The sequence below is a fragment of the Cucumis melo genome, chromosome 6 (assembly GCF_025177605.1).
Source record: "Cucumis melo cultivar AY chromosome 6, USDA_Cmelo_AY_1.0, whole genome shotgun sequence".
NCBI lineage: Eukaryota > Viridiplantae > Streptophyta > Magnoliopsida > Cucurbitales > Cucurbitaceae > Cucumis > Cucumis melo.
Genome location: NC_066862.1, coordinates 36,784,449 through 36,803,255, shown reverse-complemented (window position 1 = coordinate 36,803,255; position 18,807 = coordinate 36,784,449). Strand labels below are relative to the sequence as shown.

Genomic DNA, 18,807 nt, shown 5'->3' with positions numbered 1-18,807 from the left:
ATTTTTTTTTTTTCATAAGGTATTATGCCACTTTCTGTTAATACCAAGATTAAAAGTGATTGTTTGCATTGCAAGAAAACACTTCTGACATGAGATGACATAAAGATTATATACATGACGTTTAATTGAGATAAAGATTAATGAATGTTAGTGATATTTGCTGAAATTCTATTTAGCTCAAACTCTCTCAAAACTCGTTTTTCTCTCAAATTAATCATACTTGAGATCCCACCATGTTTTTCTAAATCCCAAAAATAGTAGCGAAGATCCTTATAGAGGTTCTTGTTTTGTTCATGATCAAAACATCAACAAACCAAGGAGAATTCAAGCTTCAAATGTAAGAGTTTTCACAACTATGTCTCCTATATATATATATATATATATATATATATATATATATATATATATTCAAGCATATTAATTTTCATAAATAGAAGCATTTATGATGATACTTGATCCTATTCCTTATGTTGCATGTTAGTACATTCCTTTAGGCTCAGGTGGTGGAAAGAGGGTGGGCGAGGTAGAGCCACCGAGCTCATAAGGTGGTAGAACCACGATGGATTAGATACAACTACTAGGCTTAGTAATGTGAGATTAATCTACTAGGCTTAGAGGATGGAAAGATGATAGGTGGGGTAAGATATCGAGCGTAGGAGGTACAACCATGATGGACAAGGTAGAGTCCATAAGCTTAGGAGGGTCAACCACGATGGGTAAGGTAATGTTACTAAGCTTGAGAGGTTTGACCATGATGCCTAAAGTAATGTCACTAGCTTGGGAGTTAGGGCCACAATGGGTAGGATAGAGCCACTAGGCTTAGGAGGTGGAACCCTTGTGGGAGAGAACGGTCGATGTGGTGATAGGGATCAATATGGCGATGATGTGGGTGATCGCACTCGTTCTCTCATATGTGACATCATGGCCTTGTTGCCTATACGTGAGTTGGGCACATTATCACCTCAAACACCATATATCCCTTCATTAGTAAACATATGTATTAGTAACTTCAAGTACATGTCAATTAAACTACGACAAACAATACTTGAAACATACCTTGCACATGGACTATAGCATTGACATAGTAGCAGACAATTGTGCTTTTATATTGGTCGTGTATTCCTCAACCTTTGACAAAAGGTCGTCTAACATCAAAATACAATTGTCCAACCTCTATATCAAGTTGTCAATGCTTCGTAGATATGAATAGACATATGGGTCATGTCTGGCTCCATCCCTATAACTCACATCTTCAAAAGGTTCACGTTCATCCTTCTTCATTCTTTCAGGAGGCTCTTAACCACCATCCTCTTTGTTTTCAGGAGCCCCATCTCGATCATCCTCTATAGTGCAACCTCGTGGCTACCTCTCACTTCTGCATCACAAAACATTTCCTCAATCCCATCTTCAGTTTTGTTGTAAAACCCGAACCCTCATAAACTTCAATTTTTCAGAGAGTTTGAAAGGATGATTTTAAATGAAGTTAAGTTCAAAAAGTAGGCTTGAGAAGTGTCATTGTAAGTGTGTCATGGTAGGTAGAAAGAAGGAAAGCTAAGAAGGAATGGTTTAAAAAGTTAAAGAAAAGTTAAGTGAAAAGGGAGAAATTTAGCTAAGTCCATGACCTAGTCATTTTGAGGCTTGGTAGGCAGCCATATGAGGAGTAGATAAGAGGAAAAGGCAAGCTTGAAGTTGTGGATGTGTGGCCAAGAAGGTTGAAATAACCTCTAAGGGCATGTTTGACCCAATAGCCTACTCCACGTTTGGCCCGCTGCTTAAGAAAAACCAAGAATTAGGGTTTATTCAAATCTTCTCCTATTCATCACTCCATCATTGTCTTGTTCATTATTCCCCCATTTCCCACTATTCACCACTCCAATTTCTTCTTCTTTTTTTTTGCCATCTGTTTTTTCTTCTTCTTCGACTTTCTCTTCTCTTTTTTTTCGTCTTCTCTTATTCTCAAACTTTCTCCTCTATTTTTTATTTGCGTTGTTTTCTCTTCTTCTCCCGCTTTCTCCTCTCTTTTTTTTCGCCGTTCGTCTTCTCTTTTTCTTCAACTTTCTCCTCTCTTTTTTTCATTGTTTTCTCTTCTTCTCCAGCTTTCCTCTGTTTTTTCGTTGTTCGTCTTCTCGTCTTCTTTTTTTTTTGTTCGTCTTCTCTATGGATGTGAATGAAATTTGATGTATTGGCGACTGGTTGGTTTTCTTTCTCATGTTTACTATATTCTTTCTCCATTTTTTGTTCTAACTTTTCTTTTTACTTCTCTGATGATAGCGCATTGGTTGGTGTGGCTTTCAATTTCTTGATAATGTTGTTGATTTTTCTCTTTTCCCTTATTTTTGTTGGTTGAACTTTGATGAAAAGTTTAAATAGGGGTGGAGATCGATTTTTTGTTTTTAGTTTGAAGCGGATTGTTACTTTTCTTTTTTTCTTTTTTTGGAATGTGGATTGTAAAATGTTTCCACTTGGATGATGTGGTTAATCTGTGCTTTCTATTTTATTTCCATGAATTAGGAATTAGAGATGCGTGTATTGTTTTATCATTAATGCCAAGTACGATTCTGTTATTGGCAAATTGTTGGAGCTTGAATCTTATATTTTGGGCGTTAATGAATTGAAGAAACTTGGGTTTTGGATGCAATGTTAAAGGCATTGCCATCTGGGTTTTTCAGTTTATTGTCTTCATTGTTCTATGTGGGTTGACCCATTTGCTCAATGGATGGACTTATGGCCCACACATGCTACAATCATCACACTCATTGCTTTGTATCTAAAGGTGAAACTGAGACAAATTTTGTTGAATAAGAAGACGGGATCTAGGAAGAGAAGTTGATTTAATAATGAAGTAGAAAGAAGTTGGCTTACACATTCGAATGCTTACTCAAGAGATTTGCAAGTCTCTAATCCTATTGAACTTTTCTTTTTGTAGAAAGTTGAAGAAAATTTAAGTTCAAAATATAGGTATAAAAATACAAATAGGAGTTAATAGAACCAAGAGAACAAAAAAAATTGTATAACAGTTGCAATTATTCATATATATCCGAAATTTGATTATATTTTGTAAATATTTATTTTTATTTTGATATATTTGAAAATGACCCTATAAAAAAAGAAAGAGAGAATAAGAATATAATATAAATAAAGTTAGATGAACGAAGACAATAATCGCAATAATGTCCTAAAAAAGAAAAAAAACATTGTATACTACTACAAGAAGCTTGGTTTGTATTGATTTAAGTTTTAATTACAAATGTTATGAAACTTTATATATTTATATTTCACTAAAAACATATTGTGGAGGAATTAAATTTTGTGGGATTAATCTCTTTTGAAATTTGTCAGACGATTTCTAGGGATGTATCTATAACATAATTTCAAACATGATTCCCTAAACAAATGAGAAATTACATTATGGAGATTTTTTATAGTTAAATTTATTAAATGAACTACATAATTAACGAGATTGAATAAAATAATTATGGAAAAAATGTGTATTACAAGAATAATGAAAAAAAAACTTTTGATTCTCCCGATTATAATAATCTTCATCCCAAACACAAATTATAATAATCCAAACTATAATAATTTGCACCTCAAACACAGATTATAATAACCCAGACTATAATAATATGCACCCCAAACACAGACTATAATAACTCATGTACTATAATAACCTACAGGCTATAATTACCACAGATTATAATAACTCACTCCACGCCCCAAACGCCCCCTAAGTGTGTTTGGCAAGTTTGCCTTGCTAGGCAAGAATGCATGTTTTCGAGGTTAGTTGACCATTTAGGCCATGCAAGGAAGCTTGTATAGAGGTTAGTGAGTGTGGAAGACATGACCATGAGAGATAAGGTTAGCAGCCATGCCAAGTAAGGTTAGTAAGGTATTTCCAAGGACTCAAGACATTTTGGTTGGACTTTTTGAGTGAGGTTAGGCGAGATGATGAATAGGTGGAGTCGGTGAAGTGCTTTACAGGTGTCATTGTATGCTTAGGTTAAATTTCGGCAAATAAAAGCTATCAAGAATGTGTCATGCAAGGTTCGGTATAAATAGGTCCCTTTAGATTGAAATTTCTCTCAATGTACTCATGTGTTTTAATAAAATTGGTCCCAAAAGTTTAGAATTTGAGTATATTTTCTAACTTGGGGCTGCTAGTGAATTTTGAGGAGATGAAGGTTGAGGTTAAGTTGAAAGAAGGGAGAAATATCATTTACAGAGAAATTCTTAGCAGTCTTAACTCCAAGGAGGCTACAGAACGCAATTCGTGGAATTTTTTGCTGAACTTTTGAGGTAAGAAATTCAAGGCATTTTTCAGCAACTTTGTAGAAGAAAATATTTTCATTTGAGCTCTAGATTTTAAGATATTAATCCCTAAAGTGAAAGTAAGGTTCTGACCAAAAAGTTGAGTTTTAGATCGTGGAGGTGGTTGGCCGAGTAATGTGTTGTGTTAGGCAAGATGGGCGTGGATTCTATGTTGGAAGAGATTGGCTTGAGGTTTGTGGGCTTGTTGGACACATAGCCACACGCAAGGCGCGTGCGGCCAGCCCTACGCACGAAAGAGGGTCGTGCAAGATGCAAGGCGTGCTCGGCATGCCCCCTCCCCCTCCCCCCGGTAAGGTTAGCATGCGGCAAGGCCTGCCCATGCCCTGTGTCACAATCGTAAACCTTCAAATATGATTGTGCAACACTTGTTCTGCTCGGTCAACAATTTAGCCGTTCAAAAATCGAAATTCGCAGACAAACTCGCGGTATGATGTAGCCTCCCTTCACGTTCTTAAGAAAATGGTTTTATAAAACGTGAGAGAGAAAATAAATTGTTGAAAACATCATAAAAGAGAGCATTGAAGATTGTCAATTGCAAAGAAAAGGCTTAGTTTGCAAAGAGTGTGACAAGGCTCAGCGGGAGTTAGACTACTCAGGTACCCCCTATAGTACATATTGAGATTTTATGCCTTGGCAAGCTTGCATATGAAAAAGCCGATATGTCACATTGTGGCTCGGCGACACGAAAATGAAAGAAATAGACTAAACTACTCTTAAGACATAAAGGTAAAGCGAATTAGGGGTATTCGGGCATACATCCATAGGCAAACAACACCTTGGACAAGTATGCCTATGACATTCTCCCACACTTAAACGGTTGACGTCCCTGTCAACTGACGAAGCTTGTATTCTTCTATCTTCTGCATCCAGGCTTCTAGATCTTCAACACGTTCCCAACTTGTTTCCTCCACAGGAAGGTTCTTCCACTTTACCAGATACTCGTAGATCCTTCGTGTGGGTCTTATGCCCCTTCTTACTCGTTCAGCCAGAATTTCTTCAATTTCTTTGTCTTCTTTCTGACTAAGGTTGATAATGGGGCGAATTACAACATTCCGCTGCAGGTCATTGGTGTCTTGATGGTAGGGTTTCAGGTTACTCACATAAATTACTGGGTATATTTTCATCCATGTGGGTAACGCTACTCTGTAAGATGTATTCCCTACCTTTTTCAACACTTCTACTGGTCCTTTGTACTTTCTAATGTGACGTTGGTCTTTGTGTCCACGAAACCTGATCTGTTCTTGTCATAGTTTGATGAGTATCTGGTCTCCTGCCCGAAACTCAAGAGGTCGTCACTTCTTATCTGCCTACTTCTTCATCCGCCTCGATGCCTTTTCTAGGTACGCACAGGCGATGTCATTTGTCTGTTTCCTCTCCTTCGTAAAATTGTGGGCTTGGGGGTTCTTCCCTACATAGGGATGATCAACAAGGTGTGGCAATACAGGTTGCCTGCCCGAAACAATTTCAGACGGGCTTCTCCCAGTAGATGAACTTGTCTGAGCGTTGAAACAGAATTGGGTTACGTCCAACAGCTGGACCCAATTTTTCGGTCTTGTATTTACAAAATGATGCAAGTATTCCTCGAGCATGCAGTTGAATTGCTTAGTTTGACTGTCAGTCTAAGGGTGGTAGCTTGAGGATATGTTCAAACTCGTCCTCAAGAAGGTAAATAACTCCGTCCAAAAGGAGTCGATAAATCTACCATCCATGTAGCTCACTATACTTGTCGGGACTCTCCACAACTTAACAACATGCTTGAAGAACAATTGAGTCGTCATTTTAGCTGAACGCTGCTTGATGGTGGGGATGAAAGTGGCGTACTTTGAAAATCGATCAATGATGACCAAGATGGCCTCAAAGTCACCTACCTTGGGAAGATGGATGATGAAGTTTATTGAAACACTCTCCCAATGTCATGTTGGAACTAGCAGAGGGTCGAGAAGTCCGACAACCTTCGCTTTCTCTACTTTATTCTGTTGGCAAATGAGACACGTCCTTGTGTACTACATGACATCATCTCCCATGTTCGGTCAAAAGTAGCCCTTCTTTAACAAGGCGTACGTCCGCTGCCATTCGGGATGGCCAGCCCATAGAGTGTCGTGACACTCGTACAACAATTTCTTCCTTAAGTCCCCTGCTCTAGGAATGTATAGCCGATTACCCTTTGTTATTAACAAGATCTCCTTGACCCAAAACTGTCGTGTTTTGCCCGCCTTAGCTAACTTCATGACATTCTGAGCGGCATGATCTTTCTGTAAAAACTCTCTCAAGGTGTCTCTGATTGACCCGCCAATCTCACTCGTTCGGAGGTGAGCTAACAGGCATATAGCCGCATGTTCATGTTTCCGACTTAGGACATCAGCAACCTGGTTGCTCGATCCCTTCTTATGTTCAAATTCGAAGTCAAACTCGGCCATAAATTCCTGTCATCTTGCTTGCTTCAAAGTCAACTTTAGCTGGGTAAAGAAGTGGCAGGTTGCACTGTTGTCCGTCTTCACCACAAATGACGAACCTAATAGGTATTGTCTCCAGGCCCTCAAACAATGTACTACTACAAGCATCTCTTTTTCAGACACGGTATATCTCTTTTCGGCTGCATTCAGCTTTCAATTCTCGTATGTGATCAGGTGCCCATTCTGTAGGAGCACGCCCCCTAACGCATAATCTGACTCATCTATCTCAACCTCGAAAGATTTGGTCACATCAGCAATCCCCAAAAGTGGCCCCTTCATCATTGCTTACTTCAGGCCGTCGAAGGCGGCTTGACACTCGAGGTCCCAACTCCATTGAACATCTTTTTTCAGTAGTTCGGTTAACGGACTTGCTCGTTTGGAGAATTCCTCTACAAATCAACGATAGTAATTTACTAACCCAAGGAAGGAGCGTAACTCCGAGACTGATTTCGGTACTGCCCAGTCGCGTATCACAGCAATCTTCCCTTCTTTCATCCCGATTCGGCCACACTCTATCACATGGCTTAAGAAGTTTATTCGCTCTTGTGCAAAGGAAAATTTTTCTCTTTTGACATACAGTTGGTTCACCTTCAATTTTTGAAAAACCTTTTGCAAATGGTCTCTATGTTCCTTCATGGTCGTGCTATAGACCACTATATCATCCAGGTAGACCACTACGAACTTGTCGAGATATTCATGGAAGACCTAGTTCATCACGTACAAAAGGTTGCAGGGGCATTGGTAAGACCAAATGGCATTACGAGGAACTCAAACGCTCCATATCTGGCGACACAGGTTGTCTTAAGCTCGTCTCCCTCAGTAATTCTCACTTGGTAGTATCCCAATCGCAAATTCAATTTCGAAAAATACTTTTCCCCATGTAAGCGGTCAAACAAGTCAGTGATTATGGGAAATGGATATTTTTTGCGAACCATAAGCTTGTTCAAGGCACGATAGTTGATGCACAATCATAAACTCCCATCCTTCTTCTTCTGGAAAAGAACTGAGGCCCCATACGGAGCTTTTGCAGGCCTAATAAATCCTACATTCAATAACTCATCTAGTTGTTTCCGAAGTTCAGCTAACTCCAGAGGCGCCATACGATAAGCATTCTTCGCAGCAGTTTTGCCCTTGGCACTAGCTCAATCTCATGATCAATCATCCTTCGAGGTGGCAAAGACTTGGAAAAACTATCGGGCATCACGGTATGATACTTCTCTAATACGCATAGAATATCCTTAGGGACTGTCTCCCCTAGGTTCTCCGACGAGTCAAGTGGAATGGCCATAAATGTAGGTTCGTCTCGAGTGAGACCCTTCTTTAATTGCATGGCCGAAATCATTTTCAACCCATTTGGCTGGCGAAGGTCGGTCTGTACAACAAAGGGGGCAAATCCAATGATCGCCAAGCATTTGGCCAAAGGCATTGGGATCACCTGGTGTTCGAGTAGAAACTCCATTTCTAACACCACGTCAAAGTCGTCCATTTTTACCACCACAAAATCTACAAGGCCACTCCATCCTCCCAACTTTATCATCGTTCGTTTCACTAGCCCGATGATAGGTAGGGTAGCAGAATTCACAGCTTTCATTCTTCCTGCATCCTTCTCCCAACGGAGACTCAAACGCTTAGCTTCTGCTTCCGTTATAAAATTGTGGGTGGCACCGGAATCAACCATAGTACTTTTGGTCGGCTTCTGGTTGATCTAGGTGTCAACGTACATTAAGCCTCTTTCCACTAGTCTGCTCGTCTCCCCCACCTTCTTTTGGAGAGAGGACAAAAATTTCAAGGCCCCCATTTGAGGATTATCAACTTCCTCCGTTTGGTCTATTTCCCTCTCGGTTTGACCTAGTCGGTCGTCTGAATATGAGGCTAAGGAAGCCTAAAATGCATTGAACGCAGTTTTGTTCGGACATTCTCTGACCATGTGTGGTCCCTTACATATGAAACAACTGAGAGGATGATTGGGCACATTCTGGTTACTTGGTCCTCGCCAGGTGTTTCCAGTATTCGATTAGTGGGGTCTACGATCTCCATTAAAACGTTTGTTCCCTCCAGCAGTTTTCGGAGAACTTGGGCGGTTGTTCTTATTTCCCTCAGACGAGGAACTTAGATGACGTCTTACATCTTGAGGATCGTTAGATAGGTCAAACAGCCGCTCGGCTGCAGCGTACGCTGATGTGAGGTCTTGGACCCTTTGTTCATATAACTTTGTCTTTGCCCACGGCTTCAACCTTTCGACAAAACAAAAAACTTTGTCATGTCGCGTATGTCCAACATCAGCCCTGCAAATTGTTTCACATACTCCCGAATACTACTGAAGTGTTTCAGCTCACGTAACTTTCATCGAGCCAAGATCTCAACATTTTTGGGGAAGAACTGTGAGCGGAGTTCTCCCTTCAAGGCATCCCAAGTATCTATTGTACAACGTCCCTCTTACATGTCAACATATCGGGACCTCCACCATAACTTGGCATCCTCAGATAGATGCATCGTTGCCAATGTAACTTTGGCTTCCTCTGTAACCGTGTTCGTGGCCCTGAAGTACTGCTCGAGGTCAAAGATATAGTTTTCTAGGGCCTTCGAGTCTCTTGCCCCACAGAAGGGCTTTGGTTCCGGAATCTTACTCTACTAACCGAAATTGCTCCTCCAGCTGGAGCTTGGTTTGTCATTGATCGCATTGTGAGGTTTAGTCTCGCATTCACATCTACGATTTCATTTTTGACGATATCGATGGTGGCTCAGAAATCCTCTGACATGTCGTTTATCATCTCCAAAAGTGTCTTTTGAGAGCTATCTAGCTCCTGGACACGCTCCTCAATATGGGCAACAGAGCCCATCGAACTGTCCCCACTTTCGTGGCTACCAGTTCTTCCAACGTTTCGTTCTAGAGTGTTGACTCTTGCCAACAACTCTTGTATCGGTAATCCTTCGACACGGTCAGCTACCGCATCGATCTTGTTAGTTTTCTCAGAAATCTCTTTGAGACGGGACTCCAAGAAGCGAATAGAGTCGGGAACTTCAGCTAGGTAAAGCATCTGCTCCTCTAGCTCTACCAGTCGGTCTCTCTAGGCCTTGCCCGATGGATTCGCCGACGACATATTTCGATCTTACTGTCAATTAGTCGATTTCGCTCTGATACCACTTGTCACAATCGTAACCCTTCAAACACGATTATGCAGCACTTATTATGCTCGGTCAATAAGTCAACCGTTCAAAAAGCGAAATCTACGAACAAACTCGCAGTATGATGTAGCCTCCCTTCACGTTCTTGAAAAAATGGTTTTATAAAATGTGAGAGAGAAAATAAATTGTTGAAAACATCATAAAAGAGAGCATTGAAGATTGTCAGTTGTAAAGAAAAGACTTACACTACAAGAAATTTGACCTTTAATGTCGGTTTAAAACCGACATTAAAGGGCTTTAATGTCACTTGACAACCAACATCTTTGCGAGCGTTATTAAAGGCCTTTAATGTCGGTTGGATTTTAATGTCGATTTAAAAACGACATTAAAGGCCTCTTTAATGTCGGTTTTCAACCGACATCTTTGATGGTGTTATTGAAGCCCTTTAATGTCGGTTTGGCTTTAATGTCGGTTTTAAACCGACATCTTTGATAGTGTTATTGAAGCCCTTTAATGTCGATTGGGCTATGATGTCATTTTAAAACCGACATTAAAGAGGCCAATAATGTCAGTTTAAAACCGACATCAAAGGCTTGTTTTTGTCCATTTTTAGAAATTTATATTTATTTAATTGTTGTATTATTGTCCATTTTTTATAAACCAACATTGAATCCAACAAGTGAAATTAACTACAAACTTGAAACTACAAGTCACATTCCGTAGGAAACCATATTATTCAAGTCTGATTCCACCAACAATGAAAATGCTATTAGCACTTGCACATAAATCCCATTCATATCTTAAAGCAACAATAAATCCCATTTATATCTTAAAGCACATAAATCCCATATTATTCAAGTCTGATTCCACCAACAATGAAAACACGCTTGTAAAATTAACTGCAACCAAACAGAATTATATAAATTCAAAGATCACGACATTTTAAAGGTCTCGAAAATGCTTCTTCAAACAATTATTAATATTGGAAACAGGCACCAAATGCAGCAAGGGCTTGACATTCCTCTTCCTGAACTGTAGCTCAAACCTTATCTAGAAACTTATCATCCTCCTCTAGTAGAAAATGACCTGGAAAAATATACAGTTATCTACATTCAATCAAGCACGACAAAAACAATTGTTATCTACATATAATATCGGAACGCTCAAAGAACACTATTGTACAAATATCTAAATGATATCAAATATCTAAATCAACCAAAAACACTCTAAATCTCTTTAGTGGTTATAGGTAAATGATATCATCAAAGAAATTAAAGATGTAAATGTTTTAAGAAGCAAAATCTATAAACACTTACCAACATACAAGACAGTTATGAAATTGCACCAGCTACTAATCACAGCACCAACCCAAGACAGAAGAGTGAGCGTCCTACTAGCTGCATAATAAATGCATGTATAATAACCAATGTCATGGCAGACCTACACAATGGTGACAAAGAAAATCAATGGAAATGCAGGAATGACAAATCACACTTCAATCTCAACCATGCAGTCAGTCATTGCAATGTGACAGACCCTGAAGTTCATCCCAAGCTACTTAAAGAGACCTAGCAGCGCACTAGGCCTTAACAAGCAAGTACACAACGGGAGAAGAACTATAGGAGGGAGTTTGGAATGTTGAGTTGGTTATTATAGTATGTAGGTTATAATAGTTTGTAGGTTATAATACCAACTTTTATTAAGTGTTTTAAAAAACAAAGTCAAAGCTTAAAAACTAATTCTGAAAAATAGATTCTGAAACCAGCAACAATCTCTTCTCGCAAACCAGCAACATAGATTCTGAAAAATTACTTGGTCCACAAATGCATATAAATAAACTATCTACTCCAAAACAATAAAAGGGAAAAAGAAATTTCATACCTTCTTCTTCTTCTTCTTCTTCAAGTTTTGTTTTGCAAACTGCAGCCAAAACAGCTGCTTCTTCTCCCATCTAATATATATTCCTCCAAATCTGCAAAGCCAGTAGCTAACAATCCCGCAAACCCAATCTTCAAGTTTTGATCGGGATTATAAATAAATAAAGGAAATGATGGTGTAATACCTTGCGAAAAGAGAGCTGACCCATCGGAGTCGCCATAGCCGGAGCATGTTGAGAAGCTTAAGCATGAACTTATTAGTAAAAACTTCCAACAAGACACGGTTAAAAGTTTACAGCCTAATTTAAAATGGGAACTACGACAATAGCCACAAACCTAGAAGTTCTGAGATCCATTTGATACACCGGTTTGGCTCAAGGAGTTGGAGTTGAGAAGTTAACTCCGCTTCTGATTTGATCCAAAGACTCTGTGGACCTACTACTATAAACATAATTCCATGTCATATTTACCTTTTACACAATGGGCTGAACAATTACACAACTCCTCATACTTGGCACCTAACAACTATACTCCTTGTTCTAGATGTCCCTTGAAAGTTCAAATACCAAACTCGTATTTTAACCCTTCTAATTTCTTTGTAGCTACCAGTAACAAGGCTTAGCGAGATGTGACACACACAATACACTAGTTTCGTGACACGTCAAAGAAATAAAATTTTCCATTTTTCCTTCCAACTTGAAATAGGTCTTGAATTGTCACACCCCATCTCATATTTACACTACTGAACCTAAGACGATCGACCTTGAGAGTGAAACAGAATCTATTGTTTCGTCTATATTGTAAAGAATGTGATACAACAAACAAATAACAAAGATCGAACAAACACAACACTCAAAACTTTTAATCGATCATGGCACTTAAAAGTTAAACGGTTAAACCCCAAAATATACTATATCCTGCATGATGGCCATGTATACGTGACATCATAAAAAATAAATAATATATGAAGCAAAAATGAAAGATTATCATTAAAGAATGGCAACACTAAAGGTAAATGACAAATTACCAGTTGTAAGCGGTATTGACTGTGAAATCAATCAATGATTTTATGGAAGGAAGCCCATCTAAACCTTATGTCTATGAGTAATCCACAAAACACGGACTTGGTTCAGTTCTGATCATCAGTCTCCGATGCGGCCAGTTTTCAGCACATAAGACTATCACCACAACCAGGTTTCCAAGTCCGAGTCTCCATGGATGAAATGCTGCTGATACTTTCCAAAGATAAACAAGTATGAAACAACTACATAAATGTGATAATATACAAAAAATGTGCACATCTCTAATCAAACAGAAGACAACAATTGGGAGACAAAGGAAACAAAGTTAGGAATGAACCAATAAGAGATATAACTGCTATTTCAATCAGCAGCAGAAAGAGAAACAAATAGGAAAAACAGAGCATGAAATGCTTATCTCAATTAGCTCACGTCCCTGAGTCTTTTTATCAAAGTATCCAGTGACTTCTTTTTTGGATTCTGCTTCATTGTCTGACTTCCAAAGGTTCCGAATAACCGATCCGAAGAATCTTTTAGCTTCTCAGATATTGTGACAACTTTCTTGTGGTCCAGACTGTAGTAACTTCTCTCTCGAATAACTGCATTCAGGAAACTCTCTGGATGACTGCTCAAAAGCAAATTAATCATTTGTCTTGCTTCAGAAAGAGCTGCCTTTAACTGATTTAGATCCTCCTCCGCGAAAATAGAAGCTTGACTATCCACAAAACCCTCCAACAATTTTATATCCTTGCTGCCTTCGTAATATTAAGGGCCAAGTAGTGTATTCAGATTCATCCTCATATATCGTGATGAAGATGGTGCTTTCCTCATCTTTTTTGATTTGCTCCTGTGATTTTCCTCTATACTTGGAAATGGGTACTACGGCAAACTTAAGTAAATTCATTTTTCTTCCTTTTAAGGCAGTCTCCATTACTATGACTTTTTGCCTTTGCCATTTATCCCTTTTGCTCTTCCTTCCCAAATGTAGTTTTAGATGCATAAAAATAAGAAAAATAAGGGGTGTTTGTTACGATAATAGTAGTAGTAAAAATGTTACCTAAGTGCGATGGAAGATGACCCATTGACGGCAGCGACGGTGAGACAGTATCGAAGTAGTCGGAGCCTCTGGAAGGCGGATTTCACGGCGGCGATGGTGAAGGTGGGGAATATGAAGGTTTTGACTGGAAGCCAAGGGGAGATTAGAAAGTGATGAGATTGAGAAAGGAAGAAAGGGAAGAAATGTTGAGAGAAAACCTTCTTTCGTAGGGTTTGGTAGAGAAGAAAGGAGAAAAGAGTAAAGTCTAGGGTTTGGTAGAGAAGAAAGGAGAAAAGAGTAAAGTAAGAGAGAGAAAAATTCAACTTTTTACAAAAATTAAAAAAATAAAAAATAAAATAAAAAAGACCTTTAATGTCGGTTCTAAAAAAACATGATGTTTAATGTCGGTTTTAAACCGACATTAAAGATAAAGCTTTAATGTCGGTTTAAAACCGACATTAAACATCCGCCTTTTAAAAACCGACATTAAAGCTTATTTTTCATTTTTTCCACCCGACATTAAAGACCAGATTTCTTCTAGTGTTAGTTTGCAAAGAGTGCGACAAGGCATACTTACTTGTGGAATGAGGTCATGATTGCTTACCAAAGTACTTTATTAGAAGTTCAAGTGAAGACTCATCGTCTTGATTAACTCGCATGGGGAATCACCACAAATTGATCATCTACAGAAAATCAACCTTAGAAAAAGTGACAATTTTTCCTCCAACATAAAAAGCTCATCGAGTCACCTCTCTTCGTCTTCACTTCTCTCAACAACATATGACGGACTATTAAACTGCTGAATACCATGTCCATGTCAATGAATTGCTCAAAAACTGTTCTTTTGAACATCTCTAACTAGTATGGAGTCAGCTTATATTCAACCTTGTCTTGTTTATATGTGCAATGTGAGCCAAGCTTGTTGCTTGCTCAAAAAACCAATCAACCACAAGTATTTTGAAACACGTTGACATCTTTAAATTAGTCTTGCATAACATATATAAAAATTCAATCATTTACGGATTTGTAGGAAAAAAGAATAAAAATCAATAAAAACATTCGATTTTTTGTCTAGTGGGGCTAAATCATAAATGTCACTCTAGGCTCACTCATAAGTATTTCTCTAGGCAGCTCATAAGTGTCTCTCTGGTCTTGCTAGACTCGCTTACAATTGTCTCGCTATATCCTATTTTGCTTTCCTAGTGTCAATCTCGCGTGTCTCATTCTTATATGTCTCGCTTGTAGAAAAGGTTTCTCGATCTTGAAAATAAAGCGAGACTTTTTGACTTCTTTGACCTCGAAGGAGGCAGAGATCCGACCCGAATGCTTTGCTTCTTCCTCTTTCCCGCCAATCACTGAGTTTGCTCTCACCATCTCTCGCTTAGACTCACTGAATCCTCAACATTTGTCATCTTCAACCTCAATGCTACAGACCGAAAGCCAGAAAAATCGAACAAACCAAATGGATTACTTAACCTAGAACCAACGTACACAAAAAAATTCAAAGCATATTCAGACATAAGCACTTCGGGTAAATTTGATTTGTAGAACGTAATTGTAAAGGAAAACTGAAAATAGATCGACGGATTTCAAACACAGAGAGATGGTTGGAATGCGGAATACCGAGATGAGCGAAACAAAGTCGTTTCATTAGCGGTGTTGTTTTAGGGTGTTTTGGTGTTTTTGTTTTGCAAAAGGTTAGGGCAATATGGTGATTTCATCTTCTTATTATGTAAACGGAGTATCAATTAGCATTTTTCGAGAAAAAAAGGGTCATTTCGCAAATTGGACCGATCGAATGGGTCATACTCATACAGACAAATTTACCAAAACAATCGTGCCTTCTTTTCTTTTCTACATCTATTTCTAATTCAGCGCCCCTCCCCAGCTACTGCATCGCCTCCGCCGCACGCTGCAGTCAGCCGCCGCCGCTCCTACCTGAAATAGTCTCACCGTCTGCACCCACCTTCTGAACAACTCGCCGGCATCTCCCTCCCTCTCACAGCCTCACCTCTCCGGGAAATCATAGTTATTTAAACTCTCTCAATCCCCAATCCCTGCTGTTGGTAAGATCGCGCCACCGCTCCTTTTTCAGATCCACCCTAATGTTTTCCTTCTTTCTTTTCTCTTTTTGTTGTTTCATTGATTTATTCTGTTCACCCGCCTTGTATAAAATCAAAATTAGCATGATTATTGTTATAATTAATTTGTTGATTTCTTCTTCCACCAACGTTCAGTCAATCCAAATGAAAACATTAAAACTAAAATGTTTCAGTGTTTGCTTGAATATAGAACCAATTATCGAGGGATAACTGGTGTGAGGAGGCGTATATTTCTTTCTTGAATATAGAAGAATCATTTGAAATTGTCCCAAATTGGGTTCCAATTATTAAAACATGAACCTATGTTCTTTGACCCTTTTGGAGGCTCGATTCTCTGAGTGTTGTAACTGTGAAAATTAGCTATTTGCTCAGTATTTGCAGAAGGATATGGGAGGCAGAGGAGTCATTGGCGACAAATGGTCCTCGAGGGTTCTCTGGCTTTGTGCTCTAGGAAGTGCAATCGGTAAGCACTTTTAGTTTTGACATGTTTGGGAGTTATTTTGAAATGGTTTAAATCATGTTTTTTTCAGGTTCAAAATCCCTCTTCAACGTGTTTTAAGTCATTCAAATCAATTTTGACAGTATGAAATTTGTAAGATCAAATGTTTGATTGATTTGAATGATTAAATGCGGTTGAAGCAATTTGCAATTTGCTTATGGCATGATGTTCTTTTGCTCCGGCAAAGAGGAATTCTTCTCTACTCTTAATAACATTCTAGGGTTCTTTGAGGTGATGTCGGGACTTAAAATTAATATAAAAGCCAGATTTTGGGTATAGAGTAGGAAAAGCTTAATAGATGCGCGAATTGGTTGGTTGTGATTTGTGACTTGGTTCCTTTCCTTCTTCCTACCTTGGTCTCCCCCTCCAGGGTAATCCGAGAGCTATCTCTTTTTGGGATGCCTCGTGGAAAAGATAAGGAAGAGGTTAGCTTCATGGAAGAAAAATTTCTTCTCCAAAGTTGGGAGGTTGATGCTTATTAGATTGAGATTGGGATTGGGGGGATCTCGAAAATTCAAGGTTATGCAACAAAGTTCTGTTATTTAAATGGCTTTGTGAGCCTGAATTCTTGTGGCAAAGGTTTATTGTGAGCAAACATGGTCACCATCCCTTTGATTGGGTGGCGAGAGGGGTCAAAGGCACACACTAAAAACACACCAAAATTTGCAGACAGAATTTGCTAGTCAACTCCCTTCTTTTTCCCACCTTGTCATTTATGTTGTGGGAGATGGGAAGAAAACATTTTTTTTAGGAAGATCATTAGGTGGAGGATAGGCCCCTCTCATTTGTGTTTTCTGGGTTATATCATTTGTCCACTCTGAATAATTGTCTTGTATCAAACTTTTTGATTTGGTTGGGAAATTCTGTTTCTTTCTCTTTTGGTTTCCGTCAGCCATTGTCCAATAGGGAAACGATGGAGCTGGGCTCTCATATTCCTTGATTGAGGGTTTTGACTATAGGCTGAGAGAAGGGATGTTCGTGTATGGACTTCTAACCCTTTAGAGGACTTTTATTGTAAGTCATTCTTTAGGATCTTATTAGATCTCTCGCCTGTGGTTGAGTCGGTCTTTGATGTTTTTTTAAGAAGGATTAAGATTCCAAAGAAAGACAAGTTCTTTCTGTAGCTAGTGTTGCTTGGTCGTGTGAATACGATGGAGGGGCTTTTGAGAAAAGATGCCTTTGTTGATGGGTTCTTTTTTATGTATCCTTTATCATAAAGCAGATGGAAACGCGGATCACTTTATCTAGGAATGTCAGTTTGTGAGATCTATTTCGGACGGTTTTTTGCAGGAATTTGTTTTTTACTGTTTGTCAGAGAGATGCTCGGTTGGTGATTGGGGAGTTCTCCATTGGCATTTAAAAGAGAAAGGTCGTTCTCTTTGGTTTGTGGAGGTGTGCTTTATTGTAGGACCTTTGGGGGAGAGGAACAATAGAGTGTTTCAAGAGGATCCTAGCAAGGTTTGATCTTTGGTGAGGTTTCATGTTTCTCAGTAGGCTTCATTGCTTCGGTTTTACAGACTTATTGTAATTATTGCCTAGGCAATTTCTTACCTAGTTGGAAACCCTTCCTTTTAGTAGGGATTTTTTGTGGGCTTGGTTTTTGTATGCCTTTGTATTCTTTCATTTTTCTTTTTCAATAAAAGCAGTTTCTATTTAAAAAAATCATGCCCAAATATGCTTTACTTTCTAAATAAATCTTTTGCACGAAGTTTTCATCTAATAAATTAAGAGTAACATTCTTTCTCTTCATAAAGGTAACAAGCTTCCTAATTTGATAATTATTGTCACTTGTCTAGGTATGTATATGGTTGCTCAAGAAAGACGATTACAGAACAGGCAAAGAATGTTGACTGAGAGTCTTAAAGATGTGGAATCTGGAGGAAATGTTGAAAATGTTTAGGCCCTTTAGAGCGTTGTTGAATTGTGAGCTCCAGAGTATGAAGATTATGCGTTTTCAAATTGCTTCCATCCCTTATGGTGGCTACAACTCAATAGTGTGCGTTTCCAACCATGTGAAATAATTAGAGCTATGAGCGATGAACTTGGATTTTTTTTGAATTCATGGAATACAATAATTTTACCAAGTCAATATCTAGTGGTCCATTTTGAGAAATGGGATTCAGAAACACACATCTCAGAAGTTCACAATTTTAAAAAACGTATTCACCTTCTACTTTGATATCATTCTTTAGAGTAGGGTATTATCTTTCCAACAACTCACCTTAGCCAATCTCTTCGTCACTCGGGATGAGTATGATCGTTAAGGAAGAAGGAACGCCTCGAGGCAGAGCATTGTACTTAGAAATTCCTCTATCTCTATCTCTACCTCTCGGCTCTTTCTTTCTCCGACAAGTTTGAATCTTCAC

The 18,807-nt window shown here is 38.7% G+C and overlaps 1 protein-coding gene and 2 long non-coding RNA genes across 4 annotated transcripts; 1 reads left to right on the top strand and 2 right to left on the bottom strand.

Moving 5' to 3' along the window:
* Nucleotides 1-10,729: 10,729 nt before the first annotated feature.
* LOC127150051 (uncharacterized) lies at nucleotides 10,730-11,295 on the bottom strand. The gene is made up of 2 exons (XR_007821980.1): nucleotides 11,225-11,295; nucleotides 10,730-10,994 (listed from the first exon to the last, which is right to left on the bottom strand). It is a non-coding gene; the product is annotated as an uncharacterized LOC127150051 (long non-coding RNA).
* A 793-nt stretch (nucleotides 11,296-12,088) lies between these two features.
* Nucleotides 12,089-13,546, bottom strand: LOC127150050 (uncharacterized). The gene is made up of 2 exons (XR_007821979.1): nucleotides 12,813-13,546; nucleotides 12,089-12,226 (listed from the first exon to the last, which is right to left on the bottom strand). It is a non-coding gene; the product is annotated as an uncharacterized LOC127150050 (long non-coding RNA).
* Nucleotides 13,547-15,415: 1,869 nt separating this feature from the next.
* On the top strand, nucleotides 15,416-18,554 carry LOC103493339 (uncharacterized). 2 transcript variants are annotated; one of them, XM_008454044.3, is made up of 3 exons: nucleotides 15,416-15,906; nucleotides 16,324-16,405; nucleotides 18,238-18,554. In XM_008454044.3, exons 2-3 carry the CDS (start codon nucleotides 16,330-16,332, stop codon nucleotides 18,339-18,341), a joined length of 180 nt encoding a protein of 59 aa, XP_008452266.1. In that variant the 5' UTR covers nucleotides 15,416-15,906; nucleotides 16,324-16,329; the 3' UTR covers nucleotides 18,342-18,554. The 2 variants fall into 2 exon arrangements, with proteins under 2 accessions (XP_008452266.1, XP_008452267.1); XM_008454045.3 differs by having other exon boundaries at nucleotides 15,418-15,906; nucleotides 16,315-16,405.
* The last annotated feature ends 253 nt before the right edge of the window (nucleotides 18,555-18,807 follow it).

What these genes read in the sequence shown, in the direction of transcription:
- LOC103493339 (XM_008454044.3), top strand. Translation starts at nt 16,330, where the DNA reads ATGGGAGGCAGAGGAGTCATTGGCGACAAATGGTCCTCGAGGGTTCTC. An exon ending in TGCTCTAGGAAGTGCAATCG is followed by an intron (nt 16,406 to 18,237) that starts GTAAGCACTTTT and finishes TCACTTGTCTAG; the next exon opens with GTATGTATATGGTTGCTCAA.